At 42.8% G+C, this 27,571-nt stretch overlaps 1 protein-coding gene across 1 annotated transcript in view; it reads left to right on the top strand.

Moving 5' to 3' along the window:
* Positions 1-7,676: 7,676 nt before the first annotated feature.
* Positions 7,677-27,571, top strand: part of LOC132818831 (very-long-chain enoyl-CoA reductase-like) — a 93,483-nt gene continuing 73,588 nt past the window's right edge. The window contains exon 1 of the mRNA XM_060829955.1: positions 7,677-8,039. Coding sequence (XP_060685938.1) covers positions 8,016-8,039 — 24 coding nt within the window. The 5' untranslated portion in view covers positions 7,677-8,015. The remainder of the gene's footprint in view (positions 8,040-27,571) is intronic.

Below are 27,571 nucleotides of genomic sequence, written 5' to 3'. Positions count from 1 at the left end.
CAGCCATGCATTCATCTGCTTTATCCTCCTGTACCTGCCCTCATTATCTTGTAGCACCAGGAGTAATCCAATATTACTACTCTCGAGGACCTCCTTTTTAAATTCCTGCCTACTTAGAAAAGTGTCTTTTAAATATTGTAACTGTGCCCACATCCACTACTAATTGAGGAAGTTCATTCCACATGCAAAGCACCATACTTTGAATTAATCTGAGGTTTTCATCCTTCGCTACCCTACCTGAAAGGCTATGTGAAGAGGTTCTTCCTCATATTATTCCTCATACATTATACATTTCTCAGTTTCACCTTGTTTTAATGTTATGTCTTATGCTTAAATTCTCTTCACTTTCCTCATTAAGGACCTCTATGATTTTACCTTCAAGGAAAGGATTCTGGTTTCTCCGATCTTTAGTCTTCACTCGGTTTTTGAATATCTGACATGAATCCTCCAGGTCTTTTCAGTGCATCTCTACAACTTGATCGTTTCTCTGCCACTTTGGGGATCAAAATTGAATACAATACTGAAAATGGAGTCTCACCAAAGCAAAATTACATTTTAACTTGCTTCTCCTCATTGGTTGCTGATGGAGCAATATCATTTAATACTCTATTTAAAGTGTTTTGCACACTCGTGCAGAAATCTGAGATGCTCAGTGCCACATTTATGATTGCATCAGAAATATTTCATCTCCATTACTGTGGAACTCAAGTATAGCAAGTACAAGTAAATAATTATATACAAATACGTTGCATAGTTTAGTATTTAGAATATAACAACTTGTAATATTGGATGAACAACCAAAGTTATTTGCTCCATGTAAGTAACATTGTGTGAAAGGAATATGATTTCCTGTACAACAATCTGATCCTTCTCAATAGCCTAAGCAATAAAATATCATATTCGGGCAGGATACAGGGTTAGAAGTTTTATCTTAGCCTGCCTGGCACCCTCTCTTCATTCCTGATGAAGGGTTCTGGCCCGAAACATCAAATTTCCTGTTCCTTGGATGCTGCCTAACCTGCTGTGCTTTAACCAGCAACACATTTTCAGCTGTGATCTCCAGCATCTGCAGACCTCACTTTTTACTAGAAGTTAGCAGGTGACTTGGGGGGAACTACGACTGCGGGTCAGAAGCTAGGAATATGTCAACGAGTAGCTCGCCTTCTGACGGTCCAAAGCCTGTCCACCATCTACAAGGCATGAGGCAAGACTGTGATGGAATGTTCCCTAATTTTCCAAATGCTTCAAAATGCTTGAGGAGCTTGATACCATCCAGGACAAAGCAGCCCGCTTGATTGGCACCACATCTGAAAGCATCAGCTCCTTCCGCCACTGATGCTCAGGAGCAGCAATGTGTACAATCTACAAGATACACTGCAGAAATTCTCCAAAGATTCTGAGACAGCACCTTGCTGTCCATGACCAGTTCCATTGAGAAGGACCAAGGCACAGACACATGGAAACATCTCCACCTGCAAGATCCCCTCCAAGTCACTCATCAACCTGACTTGGAAATATATCACTGTTCCAGCAGTGCCGCTGGGTCAAAATCAAGGAATTTCCTCCTAAAACACATTAAACCTATAGCATGTGGACTGCAGCTGTTCAAGAAGGCAGTTCATCACTACCTTCTCAAAGGCAGCAAAAGGCAGGCAATTAAAACTGCCCAGCCAGCAATGCCCACGTCCCATGAGTGAATAAAAAAAATGTTGGAACCATTGTGAAGGTCAGTCTGAAAGTAGGAGTATGAGCTAACTGTTTGCTCTCCCATATTTATCTTCCTATTGTGCAAGGAGGAGGGAAGGGAAACTATTCCATTCATCTACAGATCGATGGTGACATTTTATCTATGGCACATGCTTAGGCTAATGACTTCATGAATGTGCATACTATTGTCACAGTTGCAATTTAAACACATGATGATATAAACAAATGACACCTGACATTTACAAACCCCAGGAAGTCCCAGTTAAAAATGTATATGTTTTTCTGTCTCCCTGAGTAAACAGCAGTTTGATTTTAATGTGGTTATAACCTACGTGAGGTTTGTATAGCCTGTAGCTGAAAAAGGAGACCAAGAAAGAAAAGATGAAAAAAAGAGATAAAGAGGAGAGGAGTAAAAGAAAGAAAAAAGGACAGCAGGAGAGGGAGAAAGAAAGAAATCCTTTTAAAGTATTTTTCAAGACCATCAGATATCTTTTACTGTATTAAGCCAAATAAGTTTTTGTGAAGCATTGCTGAAACAAACATTTTTTGAAAGCTTTTCATCTTGCACTCGTCAGGATAATTCACAAGAAATTCCAAAGTAAAGGAAAAATAACATTGATCCTGGCCAATGAAGCAGAAAATGGCCAACGCCAATTTTGTAGCATTGAAACAGATGCAATATTCACTTCTGAAAGTAAAGCTGTGGTTGATCAGAGGCTATCTGCCTTGTTTAATGTTTAAACAACAGTCAACAGTTTTCTGTCAGTCATCATTAACTGGTGCTTTTTCCACAGTAACATCTCAATGAATCAGAGTCCACCTACCAACCAATCAGTATTCTCCTCTAAGGCAGTATAAATGTTATTTTCCCTTTACTTTGGTGCATTATAATGAGTAAGTGGGGTAGCCATGGGTACCTGCTTGGGACCCAGCTATGCCTGTCTCTTCACTGGGTACATGGAACAGTCCCTCTTCTGCAACCATGTCCCACCTTTTTTTCCGCTACTTTAATGACTGCATTGGCACCACCTCATGCTCCCATGAGGAGGTTGAACAGTTAATCAACTTCACCAACACTTTCCCCACAGCCTCAAATTCACATGGACCATCTCGGATATCTCCCTCCCGTTCCTGGACCTCTCTGGCGACCAACTGAACACAGACACCTATTTCAAACCACCAAATCCCATAGTTACCTGGACTCCACTTCCTCCCAGCGCAAGTCCTGTAAAAATGCAATCCCTTACTCCCAATTCCTATGCCTCTGCCGTATCTACTCCAAGGAGAAGTAATTCCACTCCAAGACATCCCAGACACCCTCCTATTTCAAGCAATTTCCCTTCCCACAGGATTAGCAATGCCCCCCATCGAATCTCCTCCACTTCCCACACCTCCGCCCTCCAATGCCACTCCCCAACAAGCAAGAATAGAACCCCCCACCCACACTCCTCACATTCCATCCCATGAATCTTCAGATATAGCACATTATCCTTCACCATTTTTGCCACCTATATTCAGACCCCACCACCAAAAATATAATTCCCTCCCACCCTTATCTGCATTTTGCAGAGGTCATACCTTCCGCGACTCCCTCATTAGGTCAATGCTCCCACCAACCCAATCAGCTGGCACTTTCCCCCGCTGCCACACAAAGTGCAAATCTGTGCCCATATCTTCCCTCTCACCTCCATCCAAAGCCTCAAAGGATCGTTTCAAATCCAGTAGTGATTTTCCTGCACATCTTCCCACCTCATTTCCTGCATCCATTGCTCTCGATGTAGTCTTCCCTACATCGGGGAGACAGAGTGCCAACTCGCAGATGGGTTCAGGGAACATCTCTGGGACACACTCACCAAACAACTCCATCACCCTGTGGCCGACCACTTCAACTTCCCCTCACATTCCCCTTAGGACATGCAAATCCTGGGCCTCCTCCACAGCCAGATCGAAACCACCCGCCAACTGGAGGAAGAACGCTTCGTCTTCCGTCTCGGAACCCAAAATCACACAGCATTAACGTTGACTTCACCAGTTTCCAAATCTCCCCACCCCCTACCTCATCCCAGATCCAACCCTCCAACTCAGCACTGCCCTCTTGATGTGACTTACCCTGTTCATCTTCCTTCCCACCCATCTGCTCCACCCTCCACATCAACCTATCACAATTGCCCCTCCATCTACAACTACCTATCGCTGTCCCACCTACTATCCCCCCCAGCTCCATCCCCAACTCCCTATTTATCTCTCAGCCCCCTTGCCCCTCCACATTCCTGATGAAGAGTTTATGTCTGAAATGTTGATTCTCCTGCTCCTTGGATGCTGCCCTACCTGATGTACATTTTCCAGTGCCACACATTTCGACTCTGGGCAATTAGAGATTGGCAATAAATGCTGGCTTAGCCAGCGAAGCTCTCATCCCATGAATGAATAAAACAAAGCACTCAGCAAAGTCCCATAAACTGTAATGACAACTGCCTGATGAAGGAGCAGCGCTGCAAAAGCTAGTGCTTTCAAATATACCTGTTGGACTATAACCTGGTGTTGTGTGATTTTTAACTTTGTACACCCCAGTCCAACCCCAGCACCTCCAAATCATGACCAGATAATCTGTTTTTGCAATGTTGCTTGAGGGAGAAGTTTGCCTGGAGACTGGGAACAACTCTGCTCAACTTCAAAATATTGCCAATGGTTTTTTTGGCATCTGTCTGAACTGGCAGAATATGGTTTAATGTCTCGCCAAAATGATGAAATCTTCAACAATGCAACATTCCTTCAGTACTGCAATGGAGTGTCATCCTGGATTTAAGCACTTTTAGATTCATGACCCTTCATGAGAAGTGAGGTTTGAAGCCAGTAAAAGGAGGAAGAATGGTAAAAGACCAATAGGAGAGAGTAAATGGTGAAAGTAAATGGTGGTGCAAGATGAAGTCAAATTTTAATTTTTTGGATGGCAGCTGATCACCTGCTGCTATTCACACCTCCTCTAGACCAATGTTGTCAAGTAGACTCACCATTCACTGCATTGCCAGTTGGCCACAGACATGTGATGAATTGACGCTGTTCATTTTTTGAGCAGTGATAAAGTTACAAAAGTGGTTTTGAGTATGGGCATGCCTAGTTAGAAAACAATTTGCCATCTGAACTTCAATTGAGCAAGAAGGATTCAACCATCTTGCTGTTAGTAATATTTGTGCTACAAAAGTACCATCTCCATTAAAAAAAACTAACCATCACACCTTGACACTCAATGGCGTTACCATCACTCAATCTACTCAGTGGTGTTACCATCACTCAGTATTCCACTGTGTTGGAATACTCCCCACTTGCCTGAATGAGTTCAGCTCCAACAACATACCAGAAGCTTAACAACACCAGGACAAAGTGGTTTGTCTGATTGGCACCACATCCACATTCACTTAGTCCACCGTGAACAGTCAGTAGCAGCAGAATGTACCAGCCACAAGATGCACTTCAGAAATCCAGTGAGCTATCGCAATCTGCAGTTGCAGGGGACCGCCGCGTGCAGCACCCTCCACCCCAGATCCCAAGAGAAAGAGGAGGATTCCCGTGTAGAAAGCCTTCCACTGGGAATCCCAACTGCCCGGTGGCAAATGGGCACACCAAGGGGTGTTCGGGTGGTGAATGCCATGAATATATTAAAAATTATGAAATCACAAATCATTTAGACTGTGATTATCATACCACAGTTTAGTTGTTGGCTCCTAGTGACCTTGAAACCCCTTTGAAGAATCACTTGCTCAGTGAAATAAAAAAATATTTGTTTTAGTCAAAAAAAGCCTGCTTTTTGTGATCTTTTGTGTTTCTATTTTCTCTGGGTGCCTCGAAATTATCATACCACAGTGTAGTTGTTGGTTCCTAGTGACCTTGAAACCCCTTTGAAGAATCACTTGCTCAGTGAAATAAAAAAATATTTGTTTTAGTCAAAAAAAGCCTGCTTTTTGTGATCTTTTGTGTTTCTATTTTCTCTGGGTGCCTCGAAATACCAACATCAAAGGGGAGCTGGCTTCTGTGAACTCACACAATCTTCTTGGGAAATCTAGTACGGAGAGGAGGTTAGCTGAAGAATTTAGTTTATTTTAGCTGATGGTTTTCACAAAACAGAGAACTGTGCGAGATATGGACAGCACTGCATGGTGGTCAATGTGTCATTTTGGCAATCTGTGGTGGTGCAGCAACACCTATTATCTTAATACTGTCAACACAATTTAATCAATGTTTGAAAGGAATATGGATAGAAAGGAATATTGCTGAACAGTTAGATTGCAAAACCCTCATGGTACTGATCCCCCCTGGCTCTGGCAGTGGGATATTGGGGGCTTGGTTAGCTCAGTTGGTTGGTTTGCGATTCAGAGTAACACCAACAGTGTGGTTTGAATTCCTGCATCAGCTGAAGTTACCGCATAGGTCTTTCCTTCTCAATTCCTCCCCCACCTGAGGTGTGGTGACCCTGAGGTTAAACCATGACCGGTTATGTTTCTTTAATGAGATAATAACCATATGGTCCACTAGGATTATGGCAGTTTTACCTTTATTGAGTGTAGAAGGCTGAAAACATCAAAACTAATGTTAAAATATTTCGTATTGATTTTATTAATCTTGCATTTCTGAATCAGATGGTGAATCATTCTCCAGTTGTAATCTCTTCCAACCTCTTCCATCAGGCTCACCAGACAAAAGCTTAAACAGATGTCCCAACAGATTCAGTAACAGCTTCTTCCCTGCTGTTATTAGACTTCTTAGTAGATCTCTCAAATTTCAACTCTAATGTTGATCTTGCTTTTTGTGTACCTTCTTTGCAACCGTAAGATTGCATTCTGTGCTTTGTTCTATTGCCCTTGTACAGTATGATCTGCCTGTGCTGTGCACAAAACAAAACTTTTCACTGTACTTAGGTCCATAGAATCATAGAGTCATAGCGATGTACAGCACGGAAACAGACCCTTCAGTCCAACTTGTCCATGCCGACCAGATAGCCCAACCCAATCTAGTCCCACCTGCCAGCATCTGGCCCATATCCCTACAAACCCTTCCTATTCATATATCCATCCAGATGCCTTTTAAATATTGCAATTGTACCAGCCTCCACCACTTCCTCTGGCAGCTCATTCCACTCATGCATCACCCTCTGCATGAAAAAGTTACCCCTTAGATCTCTTTTATATCTTTCCCCTCTCACCCTAAACCTATGCCCTCTAGTTCTGGACTCCCCGACCCCAGGGAAAAGACTTTGTCTATTTACCGTGTCCATGCCCCTCATAATTTTATAAACCTCTACAACATCACCCCTCAGCGTCCAACACACCAGGGAAAACAGCCCCAGCCTGTTCAGCCTCTCCCTGTAGCTCAAATCCTCCAACCCTGAAAACATCCTTGTAAATCTTTTCTGAACCCTTTCAAGTTTCACAACATCTTTCCGATGGGAAGACCAGAATTGCACACAATATTCCAAAAGTGGCCTTTTTTGGTCCAATTCCCACATCAATTGGCCCAGTACCAGCAAACCTTTTGTCATTTGTTCTTTCCAAAATTTTTCCTTTGGCTCTTCACCCCACCCCTCCTACTTTTCATTTACTTTAAACTCTAAACCAGTTATGGGGAAGAGTCATAGACCAGACCCTTGGTTTCTCTGTCCTGTGATGCTGCCAGAACTGCTGAGTATCTGCAGTACTTTCTTCTCCTGTGCTCCAGTTGCAGAACACGAGAGTTTGAGAATGAAAACTCCCACTGGGAGAGACGACGAGGTTAATTTTGACCTTTCAATGCGCTCCTGTGAAATGTCACTCGAATATAACCGTTTCCAGCACCCGCAGTCCTTGTTTTTACCTAGTTGATTATAACCGAGCGGTAGTTCAGATCCCAGGATGGGGTATGGTTGCTGTGTAATAGCTACCATCCAAAGACAGGACGGGTTGACGTGGGGAGTAAACCGACCCCTTGGAGCTACACAGTTGCTGTTCGAACTAACCAGTGGAAAGAACCGTTCCTCTCACTTGCCCCAAGACGTGGAGTAATGGGAATCGAAGACGGCGCTAAATTCCCGTGGAGTCATTGAGACGTTGGTGTTGGAGAGGGGGAAGACACTCCCATTCTTGGTCACATTTCGGTCTTAGCTCCACCCTTGGATAGAGTTTCCCAGAGCCCAAAGGGGAGATGGCCGAGCGTCCGCTCCACTGCCAAACAGCTCCAGCCTTGCCGAGCCCCTGACCCGCTGTAACAGCACCGGGGCTGCTCCTGTGAGCTGCCCACGGAGGGAAATCCGGCGCTGACCCTCGCTCCCTCTTGCAGCAATGAGCCGGGCCACTTTCTTCGAGGTAAGAGGATAACGGGGGGACAAAACGTCAAACCGGTAAGACTGAAACACCTAGAGGACCTCCACCCACAACCCACGTAAAGGGCGATCCTGCTGAGGCAAAAAAAACCCCAGAAGTTGCTGGAAAAGCTCAGCAGGTCTGGCAGCAGCTGTGCAGAGTTACGATTTCGGGACGAAACGTTAGCTTTGATTTCGCTTCACGGATACTGCCAGACCTGCGGAGTTTTTCCAGCAACCTACCCCCTGATTTACAGCATTCGTTCGGTTTTTAACCTATTGCTGAGGAGTCGGTTTTCATGTTGTATCTGAAAGTAGTCAGCGGTATATCTTGGTGCTCTGCCAGAACTCCAGCGAGAATCATTTGCCCCTCTCCTGCATGACATAGGCGTGCAAAAAGTCAACATAAGGTGAACCGCAGCATTTTATTGCTGTTTGGAGCGTGGTCGGTGTTTTACTGCAATTGCTCTTGCTGTTACAGTACTTAGTGTCAATATTCGTGTGTAAGTAAGTGTGGATGCAGCACTCCTGGTTCTCACTCATTCTGAATTGCACTGAAAACTCTTGGGATAAGACGAAGTTGGCACTGGATAATGGTAGGTGTTAGATTGTGTTGTTAACGGGAGAGATGCACCCGTGCCGGATGTTCGCAAACGTCAAGGGGATTCATTGGTTTTTTCACTGCACTGTGAGACTCCCAGGATATTGGATCTGGGGCGAAGCAAGCATTGCAGCAAAAAGAATTGGGAGCAGGAGGATGTCACAGGCCTCTCCAGCTTGCTTAGCCACTCAATACGATCATGATTGATCAGATTGTAACCTCGAATCCCCTTTTCCTGTCTCTCTCCATAACCTTCCTCTCCCCCTGCAATTCCAAAATCCTTAAATTTATCCGTAAATATATCCAGTGACTGGGCTTCCACTGCTATCTATGGGTAGAAAATTCCAAAATATCACCACCCCCTAAGTAGAAATGCTCTTTTTCTTAAAAGGTTCTAGATTTCCCCCTTGGTTCTAGATTTTCCCATGAGGGGTAATATCCTTTCAACATTTACTCTGTCAAGCCTTATCTGAACCTTATTTGGTCCAGCTGAATTGAATCATGGAATGGCTATAGCAGAGTAGGAGGCCATCATATTTGTGTTATCTCTCTGGAAGTGCAATTCATCCATTGCCCCTCCTTCATAGTCTTGTACATTTTTTTCACTTTAGACATTCTCAGATGGTGGATCCCAAATCCTAATCACTTGCTGCTTAAGGTACTTAGAGTCATAGTCATAGTTGTGGAAGTCTACAGCACAGAGAAAGGCCCATTGTGTCCATGCCTGTCTGAAACACCCACCTAACTATTGTTATCTCATTTTCCAACACTTGGCCCATAACTTCTTCTGCCTTGGCCTCAAAAATGCACATCTAAATACTTTCTGAAATGTTATGGAGGTTTCTGCCTCTATTACAGTTACAGGGAGTGAATTCCAGATTCCACCACCGTCTGGATGAAAAAGATTTTCCTCCCATCACCATTAAACCCTTGGCTCCTCTTGTTCCTCAAGTTGCTTTTGATTCTTTCGCTATCATCAGTTCATGACCTTTCTGTGAGTAACAAGTTTCTCCCCATTTGCTCTGTCCAGACTCCACATGATTTTGAAACTCTCTACCAAATTCCCTCTGCTCCAATCTCTCTTTATGGACAACAACCCGATTTTTCCAATCTTTCCATGTAGCTGAAGTTCCTGATAACTGGAGACATCGCCTGAATTTTTTTTTGCATCCCTTAACTGCCTTCACAGCTTTTCATGTCAAAGTCTGATGCTTAGAACTGGACAGAAGACACCAGTTGAGGTTGAACCAGGATTTTAAACAGGTTTATCACACTTCTTTGTTTTTGTAATCTGTACTCTTATTTATAAAGTCCAGGATCCGGTTTAATTCATCAACCACTTTCTCGGCTTTGCATACTACCTCAATGACTTGTGCACATATCACTGCAGGGCCCTCTGCATTTGCACCTCCTTTAGAATTGTAACTTTCTATCAAAATGAATAATTTCAGACATCATTCTTCAATCTTCTAAATTCCATTGATTATACGCCCAACCTGACTGACTTTAACACATAAGACAACCCATTCATTCCATGAATCTGTGAACTTGCTGTGAACTATCGCCAATGCAAATAAAACCCTCTTTAAATAAGGAGTCCAAAACTGTACACAGAACTGCATTTTAACTGTCAGCAAAACCTTCAAGATTGAATTACAGTGTTTAACTCTCATTTGGACTTCAGACAAAATATGTAATTAATTCCAATTGCTATCTCCCATATCCTGATTCTACAAATAAAATATGTGTGGTTTTGTAAAATGTATTGACAAGTGTGCATTTTTGGTCAATTACATAAATTAGGAGGGGATGGCCCAGTGGGATTATCACTTGACCTGATATTCCACTAGACCTATTAATGTTCTGGGGATCTGGGTACAAATCACACTGTAGCAGTTAGGGGAATTTAAATTCAGCACAAATCTGGGATTAAAAGTCTCCTGATGACCATGAGAACTATTACTAATTGTTGGGGAAAAACCCATTCATCGGTTCACAATGTCTGTTAGGCAAGGAAACTGTCATTCTTACCTGGTCTGGCCTATGTGAGACATTAGAATCTCGGGGCAATGAGTGCTGGCCTTGCCAGCAATGCCCACATCCTGTGAATAAATGAAAAAAGAACACTTATTGACACTGGCGGATTGTAAAGTTGATGGTTTATAAATTAATAATATTTCACATGTGAACGAAATCTAAAACTCTGCTATGATGGAATTCCCATCACCTTCACCACATGAGTTTAAGAAGTTAAACACCTTTGTTCTAAAATAAACAATTTTGTCTTAGACGAGTGAAAATGAAAAATGCTGGAAATAGAGTCATAGAGATGTGACAGTGGGTCAGGCAGCATTCATGGAGAGAACAAGTTAACGTTTCGAGTCTAGATGACTCTTCATCAGAACAACTAGATAATCTATATTTTTCCGTAATTTCTGAAACCATCAATGAAATCACTCCTTAACCTGCCAAGCAAGCAGACCAGGGATACAACTGAATATCGTGATGTCTCTTGTTGTACTTCAACATTACAAAATGGAATCCAAGAATCATTTTATTCTTTTTAGGCCAAAGTGGGTGACCTCAAATTCATCTAAATTAAAATTCACAATGTACAGATATTTTCTTCTTTATTCTTTCATGGAATTTGGACATCACTGACACCACCCCCATTTACTGCTCAATCCTTAGTTCTCTTGAAGTGGTGACCTGCTAGGCCATTTCAGAGGGCAGTTAAGAAACAACTACATTCCTGCAGATCTGGTGTCACATGTAGGCCAAAGTAGATAATGTGGCAGATTTCCTTCCCTAAAGGGATTGCTGACAGTCTCAGTAATTAGATTAGATTACTTACAGTGTGAAAACAGGCCCTTCAACCCAACAAGTCCACACCAACCCACCGAAGCGCAACCCACCCAGACCCATTCCCCTACACCTAACACTAGGGGCAATTTAGCATGGCCAATTCACCTAACCTGCACATCTTCGGACTGTGGGTGGAAACCGGAGCACCCGAAGGAAACCCACGCAGACACAGGGAGAATGTGCAAACATCACACAGTCGCCGGGTCTCTGGTGCTGTGAGGCAGCGGTGCTAACCACTGTGCCGCCCACAAATGGTAACTGTGAAACTAGCTTTCAATTCCAGATTTTATCCATCAGTTTAAATCCCAGAAGTTGGCATGGTGGAATTTGAGACCATGTCTCTAGAACATTAACCTGGGTCTCTGGGTTATTATTCCAATGAAATTTCTATCACACCATTGTCTTCCCTACTGAGTTGCTTCTGCATTACCTTCTAACGTAGGCACAGCATCAGTACATGAGATGGCTACAAGTGTTAGATCAAGTGACAAGGTTTCCTTCTCATCAAATTCTGATTTCTGTTGGACCAAATCCTATATCAGTTCTTCACCAGTTGGCAGTTCTTGATTAAAGTAAAAAATGCATACTTACACCATCTGCAGCTTGTAAATCAGGAAAAAAATAGTGGGGTGATGGAGACGCAGGATTTGAGAACACGGGTTAGAATGAAGATGTTGCTATCTTCCATAGTTTCTGCTCCATCACTGGTCTCCAGTCTGGCTGCTCCAATAATGGAGAGAACTGACTCATGTGTTGGCATGACGACATACAACCTTCAGATATCACTGCCTCCAGTTTTATAGGACACTTTTCTGTGAGAGACGGAGAGAAAAGTCTGTCTATCAATTTGCAATGTGTTTGGATGATGTATTCATCATATTAGAGTATATATCAATGCAGGTAAACTGAGCAGTGCTGAATGTATGAAGATGAGATGAGGCTGTGACTGTGAGGTATGAGCCATGCTTGATGGAGAATATTGGTAAATGAGTGAAGGGGATATGCTGAATGGAGCAGTGCATGAGGATAACAATTCATTCACAAACCTTAACCATTCATGTGAGTCATTAAACATCTTCCTGCAGTGTGTTCAGGTCCTTGATGCCAGAATACTGCCACTGAATGCAACGGCAAGCCAATCTCACTGCATTGTCGGTGTCAGTCTGGACGGTTTTCCTGGTTCCATGAGGAAGAGGGCCCAACCTGAGCAAAGGTCTCCAGTGCTACGTCACAGAACCTTGGAGCATGCTTTCCACTGTGTTCTCCCATTTAGAACACAGAACAATACAGCACAGGGATAGGCCCTTTGGCCCACCATGTCTGTGCTGACCAAGATGCCATTCTAAACTAATCCCATCTGTCTGCATGTGATCCATGTCTCTCTACTCTCTGCATATTCATGTGCCTGTCTAAATGCCTGTTAAATGTTGCTATCGTATCTACTTGTACTACCTCCCCTGGCAGCACATTCCAGGCAGGTACCACCCTCTCTCTAAAAGCATTTTCTCACACATCTCCCTTAAACTTCTTCCCTCTCACCTTAAACCTATGCCCCCTTGTATTTGATATTTCCACCCTAGGAAAAAGACTTTGACAATTCACCCTATCAATGCCTCTCATAATTTTATATACTTCTATCAGGTCGGCCATTGGTTTCCGATGCTCTAATGAAAACAATCCAAGTTTGTCCAATCTCTTCATATAGCTAATACGTGCTAATTAAGCCTTGACCTTTCTCTCAAGAGGATTGCAGTTCAAAGGGGTGTAGAATGCTGGTCAGACATCACCTGGACTACATAAGAACAAATGAACAGAAGTGGGCCATTCAGCCCATTGAGTTTGCCCCTCCATTCAATATGATCATGGATGATCGAAAACATCAATGCCTTCTGCCCACAAAATCCTCATAACCTTTACATTATTGATAATCAAAAAGTTATCCACCTCTACTGTAAACATACTCAAAGACTGAATTTCAACAGCTATCTGAGGTAGAGAATTCCAAACGAGCTACCACCCTCTGAGTGAAATCATTTCTCCTCATTTTTTGTTCTAAATGGCTTCCCTGTTATTTTGAAATTGTTTCCCTTGGTTCTAGTCACCCCCCCACCCAGGGGAACATTTTAACTACATCTGCCCTGTTCATCCCTTTGATTATTTTGTAGGTATCAAAGAGATCATCTCTCATTCTTCAAAACTCTAGAGAATACAGAATCAGTTTGCCCAAACTGTCTTCAGAGGACACGAGCACCACCCTGAGAACCAGCCTCGTAAATGTACATTGTGCACTGTATGGTAACAATGAGCTAGAATTTCCAGGCAGAATCCTTGTTGTAGCACAGTTTGAAGGAAGGTCTGGGAAATTCCTCAATGCCTGGAACCCTCCAAAAGTCTCCATAAGAGTTGGAAACTTTGAATGGTTCAGATGAAATGCACTGAAATAGTTACTCAGGAGCAATTATAGAGTTAATTTCAAAACTAGAAAGCATAATTTTATGGGGAGAGGAAACAGATTTAAACGGGATCTGGGGGACAACGTTTTCACATAATTGGTTGTTCCTATGTGGAATGAACTACCAGAGGAAGCGGTAGATGCAGTTATAGTTTTAACATTTAAAAGAAATTTGGACAGGTACATGTGTAGGAAATGTTTAGAAGGATATGGGCCAAATGCAGGTACATGGGACTAGTTTTGATTGGGAAACTTGTTCATCATGGAAGAGTTAGACCGAAGAATCTGTTCCATGCTGTATGACTCTACGTAGTTTAACTGCTGAGGAACTAATTAAGAGACTCCAAACTTACCTCACACCCCTCTCTAGAACCTTTATACCCATAACCCCCACCCACCCCCCCAAAACCAAAACCTGACCTGAGACCCTCAGCACAGAGACCCCTGACACCTCGTCGCCCTGAACCCCCCACCTCACTCCTCAAACCGAGGGACTCCAGCAAACTGTCAATCCATGGACCCCGATAACTCCCCCACGCTGGTATCCGACACATCCCACTGCAGGTCCTGATGCCTCTCACCAAACAACTCCTCTCCCCATTCCCTTACTAGACTCAATTTCTCCCTCTCCCCAACCCCTGCCACAGTGACTAGGGCTGACACTCTGCCTAACCTCTCCCCAGCTGGCACCCTACTTACCAGGCACTCTGACACCCCGCTCTCCCAGCACCCTGATATCACCCTGGCCTTCTAGTTGTTAGGACCTTTAAATTTCAGACTAAGGCCGCTAACTGCTGTAAAAAGGGGATGTGGTTTACTGACCCTGTTCTATGAAAGAACTGTCAAAGTGGAAATATGCTTCGACATTACTGGAATCTCCTCTCAGAAATGCAGAGCTCCTTTTTTTCAATGAACAAAGGGGGGAGTGATGTTACTTGCCAAAAATCTGGTTTAATATCTCTCCTGAGATAAGGGCAAATGATTTGGTTTTTTTTCAGGGGAAGGGGAATGTGGAGCAACTTTCCTCACCTGTTGGGAAGGCAGATGATTGGGCAGACAATGAGTGGATGCCATTAAAGTGGCTGTAAATTGATTATTGTATTGCCCTATTTGAGGGCAAGTAAAAAGGGTCTCCTATAGAATAAAGTTTTCGTACAATGGCGTCTTTTTACACATACACACACAACCACAGGTACTGCTGGTGCCCCTTTGGATACAGAGATAGTTTTAAGGAAATTTAAAATGACCAGGAGATTCAGAGAGTCTCCTCATTCTAGGGACTGACTCTGAGATAGCTAGTCAAAAGTAAATACAAGGTGACTTGGTGATAGTATACCGGCCTCTGTGGAGTCATTTCATTTATTCCCCCCACCCCTAAAAAGAAGAGGGGGTCTCCATGTATTTCTCGTCCAGAACTTAACTGTTGAGGTGGCAAGTTTCTCTCTGAGGCCAATTCCCTCAATTATTTGCCCTTCTCGCCAGCATCCTCACCAACTCGAGGAGTGCAGTGCAGATTCACAAGAATGATTTTGGTTCGAAAAATATAAAATTTTGAGAACTTCTAATACAGTGTTATATTCTTTTGAGAATGCCAGATTAAAAAATGATTCACTGAAGGATTAATGAGGAATGGATTAAAAGGGTAGGTGACGTGGATTAAAAGGCTAAGTGAGGACAGTCAACAACAAGGAGGCACGACCTTCAAGTTAGACCAGTGCTGTTCAGGGGTGGTGTCAGAAAGCACTTATTGATTTTACTTGCTCAGAAATCTAACTTCAGGCATAGCAGGTAAAAGGACAACTGTGAGAAGGAGGCAGTTAATGCAGGATTGAGGGTGTTGTACTTAAATGCAGGCAGTATATGAACAAATGAGCTTGCAGTGCATATTGAAATTGGAAGGTATGATGTTGTGGGTATCATAGAGATGTGTCTGAAAAAGGATCGGGGCTGGGAACTGAATATCCAAGGATACAGGTTCTAGGGATAGCATTACAGCCGTACTGAGGGAGAATATTCCCAGAAGTACATCCAGGGAAGTTATTTGGGTGGAACTGAGTAATAAAAAACAGATGATCACCTTATAGGGATTGTATTGTAGACCCTCTAATAGTCAGTGGGAAATTGAGAAACAAATTTGTAAGATCTCAGCTATCTGTAAGAATAATAAGGTGGTTATGATAGGGGATTTTAACTTTCCAAAAATAGATTGGGACTGCCATAGTGTTCAGGGTTTAGATGGAGAGAACTTTAAGTGTGTACAAGACAATTTTCTGAGTCAGTACGTGGATGTACCCATTAGAGAAGGTGCAAAACTTGACCTACTCTTGGGAAATAAGGCAAGATAGATGACTGAGGTGTCAGTGGGGAAGCACTTTGGGGCCAGCGACCATAATTCTATTAGTTTTAAAATAGTGATGGAAGAGATAGACCAGATCTAAAAGTTGAAGTTCTAAATTGGAGAAAGGCCAATTTTGACGGTATTGGACAAGAACTTTCAAAAGCTGATTGGGGGCAGATGTTCACAGGTAAAGGGACAGCTGGACAATGGGAAGTCTTTAGAAATGAGATAACCAGAGTACAGAGACAGTATCTTCCTGTTAGGATGAAAGGAAAGGCTGGTAGGTATAGGGAATGCTGGATGACTAAATAAATTGAGGGTTAAGTTAAGAAAAAGAAGGAAGCTTAGGTCAGGTATAGACAGGATAGATTGAGTGAATCCTTTGAAAAGTATAAAGGCAGTAGGTGTATACTTAAGAGGAAATCAGGAGGGCAAAAAGGGGACATGAGATAGCTTTGACATATAGAGTGAAGTAGAATCCAAAGAGTTTTTACAAATACATTAAGGACAAAAGAGTAGCTAGGGATAGAATTGGGCCCCTCAAAGATCAGCAAGGCGGCCTTTGTGTGGAGCCGCAGGAGATGGGGGAGATACTAATTGAGTATTTTATGTCAGTGTTAACTGTGAAAAAGGACGTGGAAGATACCTCAGTGGTTAGCACTGCTGCCTCACAGCACTAGGGTCTAGGTTTGATTCCAGTCTCGGGGTTACTGTCTGTGTGGAGTTTGCACATTCTCCCTGTGTCTGCATGGGTGTCCACCGGGTACTCCGGTTTCCTCCCACAGTCCAAAGATGTGCAGGTCAGGTGAATTGGCCATGCTAAATTGCCCATAGTGTTAGGTGCGTTAGTCAGAGGGAAATGGGTCTGGGTGGGTTACTCTTCGGAGGGTTGGTGTGGACTGGTTGGGCCGAAGGGTCTGTTTCCACACTGTAGGGAATCTAATCTAATCATATAGAATGTAGAGAAATAGATGGTAACATCTTGAAAAATGTCCATATTTCAGTGGACGAAGTGCTGGATGTCTTGAAACGCGTAAAAGAGGATAAATCCCTAGGATCATAAGACATAGGAGAGAAGTAAGGCCATTTGGCCCATCGAGTCTACTCTGCCATTCAATCATGGCTGACGGGCATTTCAAATCCACTTACCCGCATTCTCCCCTTAGCCCTTAATTCCTTGTGACATCAAGAATTTATCAATCTCGGCCTTGAAGACGTTTAGTATCCCGGCCTCCACTGCACTCCACGGCAATGAATTCCATAGGCCCACCACTCTCTGGCTGAAGAAATGTTTCTGCACTTCTGTACTGAATTTACCCCCTCTAATTCTCAGGCTGTGTCCACGGGTCCTAGTCTCCTCGCCTAACGGAAACAATTTCCTAGCGCCCACCCTTTCCAAGCCAGGTATTATCTTGTAAGTTTATATTTTATCTCCCCTTAATCTTCTAAACTCCAATAAATACAATCCCAGGATCCTCAGTCGTTTCTCGTATGTTAGACCTACCATTCCAGGGATCATCCGTGTGAATCTCCGCTGGACACGCTCCAGTACCAGTATGTCCTTCCTGAGGTGTGTGGACTAAAACTGGACACAGTACTCCAAATGGGGCCTAACCAGTGCTTTATAAAGTCTCAGTAGCACAACGGTGCTTTTATATTCCAACCCTCTTGAGATAAATGACAAAATTGCATTCGCTTTCTTAATCAACCTGCATGTTTACCTTTAGAGAATCATCAAGTGTACCCTAGAACTCTGTGGGAAGTTAGAGAAGTGATTGCTGGGCCTCTTGTTGAGATATTTGTATCATGGATAGTCACAAGTGAGGTGCCAGAAGACTGGAGGTTGGCTAACGTGGTGCCACTGTTTAAGAAAGGTGGCAAGGACAAGCCAGGGAACTATAGACTGGTGAGCGTGATGTGGGTGGTGGGCAAGTTGCTGGAGGGAATCTTGAGGGACAGGATGCACATATATTTGGAAAGGCAAGGACTGATTGGGATTGTCAACATGGTTTCTGCGTGGGAAATCATGTCTCACAAACTTGATTGAGTTTTTTGAAGAAGTAACAAAGAGGATTGAGGGCAGAGCGGTAGATGTGATCTATATGGACTTCAGGAAGGCGTTCGACAAGGTTCCCCATGGGAGACTGATTAGCAAGGTTAGATCTCATGGAATACAGGGAGAACTAGCCATTTGGACTATACCTTCTGTCTTTTTCATTGGAATCTCTTTTGGGATATGCTTCCATCTTTTCCTTCACCAAACCCTCAATTTCTTTAGTCATCCAGCATTCCCTGTACCTAGCAGCCTTTCCTTTCACCCTGACATGAATATACTTTCTCAGGATTCTCGTTATCCTATTTCTGAAGGCTTCCCATTTTCCAGCCGTCCCTTTACCTGCGAACATCTGCCCCCAATCAGCTTTCGAAAGTTCTTGCCTAATACTGTCAAAATTGGCCTCTCTTCAATTTAGAACTTCAACTTTTAGATCTGGGCTATCATTTTCCATCACTATTTTAAATCTAATAGAATTATGGTCACTGGCCCCAAAGTGCTCCCTCAGTCACCTGCCCTGCCTTATTTCCCAAGAGTTGGTCAAGTTTTGCACCTTCTCTAGTGGGTACATCCACATACTGAATCAGAAAATTGTCTTGTACACACTTAACAAATTCCTCTCCATATAAACCCTTAACACTATGGCAGTCCCAGTCTTTGTTTGGAAAGTTAAAATCCCGTACCATAACCACCCCATTACTCTTCCAGATAGCTGGGATCTCCTTACAAGTTTGTTTCTCAATTTTCCTCTGACTATTAGGGGGTCTATAATACAACCCAATAAGCTTATCATCTCTTTCATATTTCTCAGTTCCACCCAAATAACTGCCCTGGATGTATTTCTGGGAATATCCTCCCTCAGCACAGCTCTAATGCTATCTCTTATCAAAAACGCCACTCCCCCTCCTCTCTTGCCTCCCTTTCTATGCTTCCTGTAACACTTGTATCCTGCAACATTAAGCTGCCAGTCCTGCCCATCCCTGACCATGTTTCTGTAACTGCTATGATATCCCAGTCCCATGTTCCTAACCATCCCCTGAGTTCATCTGCCTTTCCCGTTAGACCCCTTGCATTGAAATAAATGCAGTTTAATTTATTAGTCCTACCTTGTCCCTGCTTGCCCTGACTGTTTGACTCGCTTCTGTTTTCAACTGTAGCAGTCTCAGAATAATCTCTTTCCGCACTATCTCCCTGGGTCCCAGTCCCCTCCAGTTTACTAGTTTAAATCCTCCCAAGCAGCTCTAGCGAATTTCCCTTCCAGTATATTAGTCCCCTTCCAATTTAGATGCAATCCGTCCTTCTTGTATAGGTCACTTCTACCCCAAAAGAGATTCCAATGATCCAAAAATGTGAACCCTTCTTCCATACACCAGCTCCTCAGCCATGCATTCATCTGCTCTGTCCTCCTATTCCTGCCCTCACTAGTTCGTAGCACTAGGTGTAATCCAGATATTACTACTCTCGAGGATCTCCTTTTTAAATTTCTGCCTAACTCTTTGTAATCTCCCTTCAGAATCTCAACCTTATCCCTTCCTATGTCGTTGGTTCCAATGTGGACAATGACCTCTTGCTGGCCCCTCTCCCCCATGAGAACATTCTGCACCCTTTCTGAGACATCCTTGATCCTGGCATCAGGGAAGCATCACATCATTCTGCTTTTTTGCTGCTGGCCACAGAAACATCTGTCTGTACCTCAGACTACAGAATCCCCTAACGCAATTGACCTCTTGGAAGCTGACATACCCCTTGTTGCACTAGAGCCAGTCTCAATACCAGAAACTTGGCTGTTTGTGCAACGTTCCCCGGAGAATCCATCACCCCCTACATTTTCCAAAACAGCATGCCTGTTTGAAATGGGTATATCCACAAAAGACTCCTGCACATGCTGCCTACTTCTCTTACCTTTCCTGGAGTTAACCCATTTATGTGACTGAATCTGAGACTTTACCCCCTCCCTATAACTGCCATCCATCACATACTGTTGCTGTAGCAAATTCCTCATTGCTTCTAACTGTCTCTCCAACTGATCCATTCGATCTGGTAAGATTTGCATCCAACAGCATTTATCGCAGATATAATCCGTAATAAATCTTAAACTCTCTTTAAACTCCCACATCTGACAAGAAGCACATATCACTCTGCTAAAGGCCATTTTTGCTCCTTCACAATTTACAGAGCCAGAAAATAACATCGTCTTATTCCTCTACAAAACACTGCCCCAGGTTAAATTAATAGTTATGGCTTATATTTTAAGTTTAATTAAGAGACAAAACTCCAAAAACATATAATCAAGAAAGAACCCACTCTACTCACTACTGCAGCCTTTCTGTTGGACACACTTAAAACAACAATTAATTTATCTGATTCTGTGTTGGGAACTTCGCCCAAACAGTTCCTCTAAGATTAGTTGTGAATTTCACTGTTTGTTAATTTTCCCAGACGCACTCCGATGTCCAGCGATACATAAATTCAAAACAGCAAAGGCTGAAGCTGTGCAGGTTCTCTCCCTATCTCTCTCTCTCCTGCACTGTCCTCATCATGTGCTTCCTTTGTCTATTGTTCTCCCTTTTAAAACTGCTGTTGTTTTGACTTTTTTTCCCCAAAGTTCCAAAGCAGTGCAAAAGCATATAAAACAGTAATTGCTCCTCCTGGAATTCAAGGAAATCACCTCCAACACCTAAAATACCTCAAAAAAGGAACAGCTGTTGCAGCCAGAAATTTTTCCCGTCCTCCATCTTGGATTACCCAGAATCCTCTTGAAAGGAACAGACCTCCGAGAAGACTAATTCAAGGATATAAGTTCGATATATCATATGAAGGCAATGGATGTAGGTTTGCTCGCTGAGCTGGAAGGTTTGTTTTCAAAAATTTTGTCACCATCCTAGGCAACATCATCAATGAGCCTCCAGGTGAAGCATTGGTGGTATGGCCTGCTTTCTATTTACATATTTAGGTTTCCTTGGGTTGGTGATACTATTTCCTATGCCATTGTCATTTCCTGTGTTTTTTCTCAGGGGATGGTAAATGGGATTCAAGTCAGTGTGTTTGTTGATGGAGTTCCGGTTGGAATGGCATGCTTCTAGGAATTCTTGCATATGTCTCTGTTTGGCTTATACTAGGATGGATGTGTTGTCTCAGTCAAAGTGGTGTCTTTCCTTAACTGTATGTAAGGTTACTAGTAAGAGTGGGTCATGTCTTTTTGTGGCTAGTTGATGTTCATGTGTCTTGGTGGCTACTTTTCTGCCTGTTTATCCAATGTGGTGTTTGTTACAGTTCTTGCAAGAAATTTTGTAGATGACATTAGTTTTGCTTGTTGTCTGAATAGGGTCTTTCAAGTTCATTAGCTGTTGCTTTAGTGTGTTGGTGGGTTTGTGGGCTACTATGATGCCAAGAGGTCCGAGTAGTCCGAGTAGTCCGGCAGTCATTTCCAAGATGCCTTTGTTATAGGGGAGAGTGGCTAGGATTTCTGGATATGTTTTGTCTGCCTGTTTGGGTTTGTTGCTGAGAAATTGGTGGATATGTTCATTGGGTACCTGTTCTTTTTGAATACACTGTATGTGATTTTTCTTTGCTCTTCGTAGCTCCTCTCGAACTAGAAAAATAATAGGAAATGACGTCACCACAGGAAATGATGTCACCAGCCCAAGGAACCCTAAACACATAAATAAAAAGCAGGCCATACCACCAGTGCTTCATCCGGAGGCTCACTGATGATGTTACCTTGTATGGTGACAAAACTTCTGAAAACGAACCTTCCAACTCAACAAGCAAACCTACATTCAGAACCTCAACCTGAGCTACAAATCTTCTCAAAACTCATTAATATGAAGGCAATCTACAGCAACAGGAATCTGACTACCATTTCTGCTATTAGTACTAACTAAAGTTAGTCACCTCTAAGTGAAATAAGGCTGGATGTTTTTATTATTCATGGGGACTGGGGACTGTGAGTGGAATGGGGGATGGAGGTGGAAGAGGGATCTGAGGAGAATGGGGGTGTTGGAGGGTGTCAGGTAAACTGGAAGTGTCAGATGGGCTGGGGGACAAGTGGAACTTGCTGATCAGCTGTCCACCACCTCTATCATTGGCCATGGTAGAGGAAATGTGTGCTGGCACAGTGCAAGTTCTGGCGATGGACAGCCACTTGTTTGTCACATAGAAGTTGGGATGTCATGGTGTGGCTGTACAGGATACTGGTGAGACCAATTTTGGAATACCGCGCACAATTCTAATCACCCTTCTATGAGATGGATGTTGTTAAACTTGAGAGGGTGCAGAAAAGATTTACAAGGATACTGCCTGGACTGAAGGGGTTGAGCTATAGGGAGAGACTGAATAGGCTGGGGCTGTATTCCCTGGAGCATTGGGGGCTAAGGGGTGACCTTATAGAGTTTTATAAAGTCATGAGGGGCATGGATAGGGAGAGTAGCCAAGGTCTTTTTCCTAGGGTTGGGGAGTCCAAAACTAGAGGGCATATGTTTAAGGTAAGAGGTGAAATATTTAAAAAAGATCTGAGATGTGACTTTGTCATGCAAAGGTAGTGCATGTATGGCATGAGCTGCCAGAGGAAGTGGTGGAGGCTGGTACAATTACCACATTTAAAAGGCATCTGGCTGGGTATATGAATAGGAAGTGTTTAGAGGGACATGGACCAAATGATGACAAATTGGGTCAGATTGCAATGTCTGGTCAGCACAGACTAGATTCCCTACAGTGTGGAAACAGACCCTTTAGCCCAACCAGTCCACACTGACCCTCCGAAGAATAATCCACCCAGACCCATTTCCCTTTGACTAATGCACCTAACACTACGGGCAATTCAGCATGGCCAATTTACCTGACCTGCACATTTTTGGACTGTGAGAGGAAACCGAAGCACCCGGAGGAAACCCACACAGACAGTTGCTCAAGGCTGGAATCCAACCTGGGACCCTGGCGCTGTGAGGCAGCAGTGCTAACCACTGAGCCAGCATGCCACCCGTGGATTGGACCAAACAGTCTGTTTCGATACCATTTGACTGGAGCCACTGTGGTGGCCCAGTTGGATGGGCAGAGGGAGCAGTTGTTCTGGGTGGCATTGGAAACACAGACCCAGATGCAGATTCGAGAAGATAACATTAACCTTAAACTGAAATTACAGATGAGGTTCCTGGTAGCTCTCATTTTGTTGCTTTGCAGGAAAGGGACATTGACTACACATGACTGAGCACTCCACCACCAAGTGGTGGCGTTCCCAGTAAATGCAGCTTATTATAAATGGACATATTTTGTTTCTTGGAGAATTCTTGCCTTCTCTTATCACTCTTTTGTTCAGGATATATTTAATTCTGACAAAGGGTTACATGAATATGTCTCTGATTTGCAAGTACATACTGATAATTGAGTATTTGCAGCAATTCCTGTTCTTATTTCATGGAATCAAAACCTGATTCAGTGGTGACCAAAATGATGCCTTCGCTGGGTGCATATTCTGGTGCAGGATGCACAAGACACCATTTTGATAAAGGCCAAACAGAAGTGCCCTGTACCCCTGTCAGAAACAGACAGTAGGCAGTTAACATGTCTAGTTTTGTACCCTTTAACTTTGTCTTACATCTGAGGCAGCCTGTATGAACACTACTGTTCCCTACAACACCAATACTAGGCAGCATGGAGTGTGAAGCAAGTTAGCATGCATTTGATCATCACTAGTCCTAATTGTGAGATCTTTGACCTCAGTCCTGACAGTGACCTCCAGGCAACTCCTGTCCAATCTCACCTTAGGTAAAAGTGAGTAATGCAGATGCTGGAGATTGGAGTCAAGAGTGTGGTGCTGGAAAAGCATCCGAGGTAAGGCAGCATCTGAGGAGTAGGAAAATCGACATTTCAGGCAAAGGACTTTTGCCCAAAACGTCGATTTTCCTGCAATCTCTCCCTAGACCTGGTCCCAACCTCTAATCTTACCCTGCCCCATCGAACCACACCCCAAGATTCTCTCCCCATTACCGATAACATTGCAGCCACCCATGAAGTTATTTCCCCACCTCTCATCTCACTCTGAGACGTAGCCCTTCATCCTCCTCAACCCTATGATATGACCGAATCACTTACCTGGAGATTGTTATGAGGAAGACACAGCAATAGAAACCCACATATGTTTGTGCAAATACAGTCCAAGGACCAAAGTCCCATGGTTCTTCAATCTCCCCATTGGAATGGGGATGCTCTTCGGGTGAAATGCCTACGACTGCAGCTAAATTTCTAGCCACACGAAACAAAATTCATGGTTTGAATTTTTTTTTACCTCAGAAAATACCTAAATTTGACTCTGACTTTTACCTCGTGTTCATAACATTTCATTGGGTTGTTATCATGTACAAACTAATGATCACACAGAGGGGAGACAATTTTCTTTGTTTGCTATTTATAGCAAAATGAATAATCTTTTCCTTATAAACACATCAATGGCGTTTCTATAATTAGCACACAAAAGGAAATCTTAGCTTCTTGTCATTGTAGAACTTAGTCCAATCATACCTTACCAAGAAAAGTATTTGTGGTTTTAATGCATTATATGGCTTAAAAATGATCAAAGTATTGAAAGATTACATAAACAGAGACGCCAGGCTTGCACTTTGCAAAAAACATTTGAAACCAGAGATTAAATTACAGATTGTAGCTGACTCCAACTCAACTGATACTCGATATCATAATTAATGGCTAGATTATTTCTGTAGATATAAATGGTTGCTGTGCTTTGATGTCTGTGTTGATAATAGAATTGGTCGTTAGCTGTAACAATCTCTGATCACTTTATTCTGAGGGCTTTTTTGTTAGAATGAAGGATTACAACAGAATTTCTGATGAAAGTTAAGATTCTGGGATGTTGCAGTCACTGTATATTAGTTTATATTAAAAACTACCAAAATCTACCTGAAATTTAGCGTCTCATTGAATTCCTTCATTGTTGTTAGCATAAAGGCTTTAAAACACCAGTATACTGAGAAAATTGCCTCTGGTATTCCATTGCAATAATTACCTGTTCCTCCAAAAACTATCAGTGTTTAGTGGAGAGGAAAAATTTGTACATTTTGTAATTTGCAATTACAGGGTAATTTGTCGAGGTATATAATTGATTGGCAGTTCTTTTTTGGCTTGAACAGATGGTTATTTAAATCCACCTGGTAGCTTTGAAGTATTTTTCAGTCTGTCTTTTGCTCATTAGCACCTTCAAAGTAACTTGTATCCATCAGAAAGCTTGAAGGAAGAGCATTGGTCAAGGATTGTGCTGTCATTGGGTGAAGGTGAAAGAGCCACTGTCTGAAAATTAATCACAACAGTGGCAGATGGAGTTTAACTTAGATAAATGAGAGGTGCTACCTTTTTGGGAAACAAATCTTAGCAGGACTTATACACTTAATGGTAAGGTCCTAGGGAGTGTTGCTGAACAAAGAGACCTTGGAGTGCAGGTTCATAGCTCCTTGAAAGTGGACTCGCAGGAAGATAGGATAGTGAAGAAGGCGTTTGGTATGCTTTTCTTTATTGGTCAGAGTATTGAGTACAGGAGTTGGGAGATCATGTTGTGGTTATACAGGGCATTGGTTAGGTCACTTTTGGAATATTGTATGCAATTCTGGTCTCCTTCCTATCAGGAAGATGTTGTGAAACTTGAAAAGATTTACAAGGATGTTGCCAGGGTTGGAGGATTTGAGCTATAGGGAGAGGTTGAGTAGGTTAGGGCTGTTATCCCTGGAGCATCGGAGACTGGGGGGTGACCTTATAGAGGTTTATAAAATCATGAGGGACATGGATAGGATAAATAGACAAAGTGTTTTCCCTGGAGTTGGGGAATCCAGAACTAGAGGGCATAGGTTTAGGGTGAGAGGGGAAATATAGAAAAGAGACCTAAGGGGCAACATTTCACACAGAGTACGTGTATGGAATGAGCTGCCAGAGGGAGTGGTGGAGGCTGGTACAATTGCAACATTTAAAAGGCATTTGGATGGGTACATGAATAGGAAGGGTTTGGAGGGATATGGGCTGGGTGGTGGCAGGTGGGACTAGATTAGGTTAGGATATCTGGTCGACATGGACAAGTTGGACCGAAGGGCCTGTTTCCATGCTGTACATCACTATGACTCAATGACTGTATGACAACAGATGTAAATGATCCATTGTTTTCATTACAATCAAACTTGTCGAACTTTATCTCTGTAAATGTCCATATTGTAGTGCTTCTTGTGTTTGCTTGCTTTATTACTGTAAAGTGAATTTGTTTATCTGTTAATACATAAAGCAAGTTTTGGTATAAAGGTATTCTGGCACCTCCAAAAGACAAGAGTCTAAAGTTGGAGACATAGGAAAAAAATAAAAGTTTGGGATAAAAGTTTCTAAGGCAAGTTAGTGTAAACATTGACTGAGATCTGGGATGTTAGCTAGGGCCTCCATTGGGATAGTAAACAGAAAATAAGGAAAATGAATTCCAAATGTATAACAGCTTAGGTTTTAGTTTCAGCTAAGACTTTCACCATCTCAAATAAAATTGCAGGCCCAGATTTGATAGTGGTAACGATGGCAAAACTCACAGTGTATGTTGTTAATCATTCATTGAAGCTGACAGCAACTTCCAAAGGCTGCACATGTGCAGAGTAACATGGACTTTCAGGAGTTGCAGTAATTCCACATTTCTCCAGAGACTGTGCTATTGAGGCACCCCATCCCTTCCCCACTCTGCAATCAGTAGAAATCAACTGATTTTTATTTTATTCCTTCGTGGAATGTGAGTGTCTCTGGCTAGGCCAGTGTTTATTGCCCATCCCTAATTATCCAGAGGGCAGTTAAGAGCCAACCACTCTGCTGTGGATCTGCAGTCATACGTAGGCCAGACCCCGGGTAAGCATGGCAGATTTACCTCCCTGAAGGACGTTAGTGAACCAGATGGGTTTTTCCTGACAATTGACAATGGTTTCATGGTTCTCATGAGACTTAAATTCCAGACTTTTTATTGAATTGAGAAATTCCACTCTTACAGCAGTTTAGTCTCATTTTAAAACTCCTTGAAAATGTTACCTTTCAGTGAATGAAGTATTAAACCGGGCTTTTAACAGATGACTGATTTCTAATTTTTGTTATATACAGTAACCAAGCAGTTATTGGGTCTGAATTTGCATGAATTGAATTAGTTTTATTGTCACATGTGAAAAGTTACACCACATACAGCATCGCTTGAAGGCAACTCAAAATGTTGA

The sequence above is a fragment of the Hemiscyllium ocellatum genome, chromosome 9 (genome assembly GCF_020745735.1).
Source record: "Hemiscyllium ocellatum isolate sHemOce1 chromosome 9, sHemOce1.pat.X.cur, whole genome shotgun sequence".
NCBI classification, from domain to species: Eukaryota; Metazoa; Chordata; class Chondrichthyes; order Orectolobiformes; family Hemiscylliidae; genus Hemiscyllium; species Hemiscyllium ocellatum.
This window is presented reverse-complemented; position numbering and strand designations above follow the sequence as displayed.